At 52.5% G+C, this 5,255-nt stretch overlaps 1 protein-coding gene across 1 annotated transcript; it reads right to left on the reverse strand.

The window, feature by feature from the left end:
- Positions 1-1,141: 1,141 nt before the first annotated feature.
- CYTL1 (cytokine like 1) lies at positions 1,142-4,394 on the reverse strand. The gene is made up of 4 exons (XM_047854774.1): positions 4,245-4,394; positions 2,634-2,678; positions 2,373-2,501; positions 1,142-1,225 (listed from the first exon to the last, which is right to left on the reverse strand). The coding sequence occupies exons 1-4, from the start codon at positions 4,392-4,394 to the stop codon at positions 1,142-1,144; spliced, it is 408 nt and encodes a 135-aa protein (XP_047710730.1).
- Between the last annotated feature and the right edge of the window lie 861 nt (positions 4,395-5,255).

Consider the following 5,255-nt stretch of genomic DNA (forward strand, 5'->3'; position numbering starts at 1 on the left):
TGAGCATATTTTCAGGTTCGTTTTGGCCATTTTATGTCTCCTTTGGAGAAGTGTCTATTCAGGTCCCTTGTCCATTTTTGAAATTGGATTACTTGTTCGCATTTTGTTTTTGTTTTTGTTTTGCCATTGAGTTACAGAAGTCCCTTCCTCAGTTTGAATATTAACCCCTTATCAGATACATGGTTTGCAAATATCTTCTCCCAATCCCATAAGTGCCTTTCATTTTGTTGATGGTTTCCGGCGCTGTGCAGAAGCTTTTGAGTCTCGTGTAATCTCACGTGTTTATTTTTCTTGCTGGTGCAGCAGTCAAGGACCCAGTGACCTGGTGTTTGTGGTAAGTGCCAGACATCGCACTACCTGTGGGTATGATACAAGGTACAGTCTGCCCCCAAATATATATGGTGGGCATGTCTCAATGCTTTAAGGACAGACATTCATGCAGGTGGATTGAAACAGACCCAGAAACACTATGCTTGATGGAAAGAGGGAGAACAGTGCACCTCGCGAAGAGCGGCAACTTTTAGAAAGTCCGCGAAATAAACAATTCCATGTCCACCTTGGACAAATACTGCAGGACACGTGTTTCTCCCGGTGAAGACAGTGTCTATTTGATTTTCATCACCTTTCAAAGAAAAAGTGGTTCCCATCAGCACTGTGTGATTACGAACCTTGCAGATACACTTTATTTGGCAGTGAAATTTCTTTAAAAATGAAAGTTGATGGTGGGAGGGGGTAAGAAATAGAAGATTGGCTACACGTACGCTGAAACCTATCAAGAAGGAAAAATCTTACTGGTACTACATTAAAGCAGTACTACAAAGCTACTGTTTTGCCTGCTCTCAATCTAGATGTTCACACAAGAGAAGGTGGTTTCCCCTTTCCTTCTCAGTGATCAAATACACATCCTTGTGCATCTAACCATCCGGCCAAGACAAAACCAGGCGGAAATGAAAGCAAGACTTCTGTCTTCAAGGTAGGTTCTGGGGGAGGCGCACACACCTTGCTTTCCAGCAGGTGGAGAGACGTGACAGTTTCTTATGCTATAGTGACAGAGAGACCTGCCAGGACGCATGGCTTTAGCCCACCGAGTCTGGGCAGCTGACATAACTGTGGTCCCCTTGGGCTCTCTCTCTGGATTGTCCTATCTCTGACGGCCTGGCAGGACCGTGGTCACTGGGACTGGGTATTCCAAGGCATCGCAGTCATCGGAGAGGAACACCAAATCCTGAAAAAGATGTGCAATGAGCAAGAATGTTACCGAATGTGGCCCCAGAGCTCATGCACGACAATAGGACTCCTGGTTATCTTCAAAGGCTGTTCGGTTATTTCTTTTTGTGTGAAAACTTCCCGTCCCTTATTCTCCCGAGGAGAACCGGCCACGTCTTCACGCTCCCAAAGAACGTGAAATAATACTGCATTAGAAATATAAATAATCCTGTGTTATAATTGTATCTTCTCCCTGTCTTCCCCCACCCCACCCCACAGACCAAGGGCAGAGGGGAATGAGGACAGAAATGGGAATGGGGAGGAAATCCATGGCAAATCTTTGATTCACGAACAAACAAATGGAACCAAATAGCTAATCGTGTATCCTGAGAACTTACCCTGGGCCCAGGCCTGGTGCTAGGAATTCTCTGAGTGATCACTTCGCTAACGTCTCAGGACCAATGGAGTTCCTACAGCGACCCGCACCCATGGTTGGGGAGTCGTTATTACCAGTATCCTTCCAATGATGGCGTGCGGTGGGCATAATTGTGTCTCTGGTTCACAAATGGGGAATGTGTGGCTGAGAGCAGGGATGAGTGGCTCCCATCTGGGAAGCAGGAAGACGGACCCGAGCTCAGGTCTGTCTGATGCGGAAGCCTGTGCCCCCAGGGATCACACGACTCTGCTTTCTACGTCTAGTGCTCAGGCTCAGGCTTTGGTGTTCTACGTTTTCTGCATTTTTCTGCCTCCTTCCCCTCTCCTATCAGAAGCCTCCTATCACAGAGCATCTGAAGCCCCTCTTCTGGAAAGTCTCCTCTGACCCCAGTGCTTGGAGCTCCCCAAATTCATAGCCTTTTCTTCCCATCCCTGCCCCTTTTGGCTCCTGGCCGAGTCTGTCTCATAGGTTTAGCATATGGCCCTGGATGTTGTCCCCACACCAATGTGACTCATGGAGGGGACGGCCTTGTCCTGAGTGCCCGTCACTTACCAAAGGTGGCAATGGTAGAGGAAGGGCTTTGTGAACTGAAAGCACCCCATAAACGTTTCTCCTCCTTTCTCCTCATCTCTGGAGCACCCCCGTCCCCCGCCCTCCTCTTCTACGAGCCCTGGGCTGAGCATCTTGGCTGATCACAAGCAGAGAAGGAATTTTCAGTAGTGCCACCTACTCTCCTGCAGAAGGAGTTCATGATGGTGTACAGTTTCCGCACTTTGTCCTTCAAGGCATCCACCTGGGCCACTTTCCAGCACTGGGGCGAAGCCACAAAGTCCCGCAGCTTGGCCAGCACGCAGTAGTTCTGGGAACGGACAGCAGGGGTAGGGTCACGGAGGAGTCAGCAGCCAGAGGGACAGGAGTTGCACGCCCCTGCGCCCTTCTGCACGGCTCTCTCCCCACCCCATGCCTCCCCCGGGCAGGAAGACCCTCTTACGTGTATATCCAGGTATAGCCTGGGCAGGTACCTCACACACGCCTCCTGCAGGAAGGGATACGGGTTACCATGATGCCCACGGGCACACAACATCGGCTGGTCACAGAAGGCTCCCTGCCACCCTCCCAACAGCCATACAACCCCATACACACCTTCCTTGATCTGATTTTACACACACACACACACACACACACACGCATGGGTTTGATTACCTATGCATGGTCAGAAAGCTGTAATACTATCCACGAGAATGTTATGGCAGTTGTTACCGCTAGTGGGAGAATGGCAAGTGATATTTATTTTCTTCTCTGTCCTTTGTGCTTTTTCCAACTGTTCTATAAAGCACAGTATTCCCCCCCGGCCCCACTTATACGTGGGAGATATATGCCAAGACCCCTGTGGGTGCACAAAACCGTAAATAGTACTGAACCCTATAGATCATATTTGCTTTCCAATACATAAGTTACGAGCCCAGATAAAGTTTAATTTATAAATTAGGCTCAGTGAGAGATTAACAGTTACTACTAATGAAAGAACAATGATAGCAACATACTAGAATAGACTGACCCTCTGACCATACGTCAGAAGGGGGATCGTCTGCTCTGGGGCCGCGGCTGACCGCGGTTGACCGCAGGTAACTGAAACCCCGCAAAGCAAATCCACGGATGAGGCGGGATCTACTATATATGCCTTTTATAACTAGGGAAAAAAATACACATTATTTAAGTTTTAAAATAAAATAAAATAAAATAAAATAAAATAAAATAAAATAAAATAAAATAGGTGTCAGGGTATCATAATCCCACATCTGAGAAACATTACATTTTGTTTGAAGTGTTTACGCTGGGTGAAGGGACACTTTATATTTTTCCAAAGCTCTTAATGAGGTTTCATTTGTTTCTCTACCGGACAAGCGGTCAGGGGGCCCGGGTTCCAGCTCTGGGCAGCTCTTCTGGAACTCCTGCCCCCACCGTGCCCTGGGTCTGCCTGTTGAAACAGCAGTGATAACAGCACTAACGTTCCCGGGGCGACCCCCGCCCCGCGCACTGCGCAAGCCTGTCTCATTCACGCCTTTACCCTCGCATCGCCGGAAGAGGGTGGCGGGCTCTCTACCCGACCCCCTCCCCTCCACAGCCCAGCACACAGATTCAGGGGCCGAGCGCTTTGCCCAGGGTCCTGCGGCAGGGACCCGTTCTGGGGGTCACCCCCTCAGCCCACGCTCACCATCGCCAGGCTCGGTGAGGGCAATGAGCTTAGTTCTGTGTTCCTCCTCAAGTCCGGAGCTCTAGGCTCCTTGGGGAGCTTTTATTTCATTTTACAACAGATCCTCTCATTGTTGCTGGCAACTTACAAACAAAGACCTTGTGAGGGCTCGGATAGATTTCCCTTCTAGTCAAAACACAAGAGATGCAAACCATTGTTATCTTACTTAGTAGGATGGGAATAAAATGCAAACCCTTGAGATAAACATTGACCAGAAAAGAAAAAGAGTGTGTGTGTGTGTGTGTGTGTGTGTGTGTGTGTGTGTGTTTTCCTGGCCCAAAGGCACGTTTTGGGAGACTGGGTCTGCACGGAGCCTCCTGGCGGGGCGGAGGGCAGGTGGGGACTCACCGAGGGCTCCATGGCCTGCAGCCGCTGGGCGTCCCCCGTGACCTCCCGGCTCAGGCTCAGCATCCTGGAGTAGCAGGTCGGGGGAGCGGGCTGTGCCGCGGGGGGTCCGGCCAGAAGCAGCAGCAGCAGTGGGAGCAGCCCGGGCGTCATGGTGCTAAGGCAGCCTCCCTGCGCCCCTGTGGCCGGCAGGCGCCCCTTTAAGCGGCGGCTTGGGGGTGGTCCTCCACACCTCCTCCGCTTCCTGTGGGCCTCCGCCAAGGCCACGGAGCACGCCCACCTGGCCCTGGACACTGGATCCTTTCAGACCTGAAGACCCCCCCACCCCCCACCGCCTAGTGAGAGGAGCGGCCGCCTGGGGACACCTGGAAAGGATGGGGGTGGGGGGGCCCTTCCTCTCCCACACCTTCTCTGCTGGCAGGGGCGCTCCTGAAAAGGCAGGGCCGGTTAGTGAGGGGGTGGGGGAGCACAGGAAGACAAGGGCGGAGTTTCGCTCGGGGTGACGGGTGGGCATTCGGGCTCCAGTTGGGGTGGGGACCTTGTTGTTAAACCGGAGCAGAGCCGGGGGAGGGAGAGGGGCCGGAGGTGAGGGATTGAGCACAGTGATGCAGGGCCTTGGGGTCAGGCAGCCCGGTGTCGACGTGTCCACCCACCGCTGACCGCCCAGAGGAAGCCTAGGGCGTCACTTACCCTTGGAGTGGCTGCGCCTCTGCGTCTGCAAGACGGGCTCTTCCCGTGCCCGTGGTTGGGGGGATGTGTGAGCACCCCCAAGCCGGGAGCACTTCAAGCCCCTGGCCCAGGCCTCGGTACAGAGCAGACCCTCGGGAAGCGTGGTTTCTCCGAATGTGCAGGGGCTCCTTTAGTGACAAGGCTCTACGGGTGACGCTCCTATACGGAGACCCAGTTAAGGATGAGCTCTCCCCTCAGGGAGGGGCCCACTTCCGGTGACGCCCTTGGGCAGGTGTTTTGGTTCGTGTCTCCCTCTCGTTGTCTGTGAGATGAGGATGACAGGAG

The sequence above is a fragment of the Prionailurus viverrinus genome, chromosome B1, assembly GCF_022837055.1.
Source record: "Prionailurus viverrinus isolate Anna chromosome B1, UM_Priviv_1.0, whole genome shotgun sequence".
NCBI lineage: Eukaryota > Metazoa > Chordata > Mammalia > Carnivora > Felidae > Prionailurus > Prionailurus viverrinus.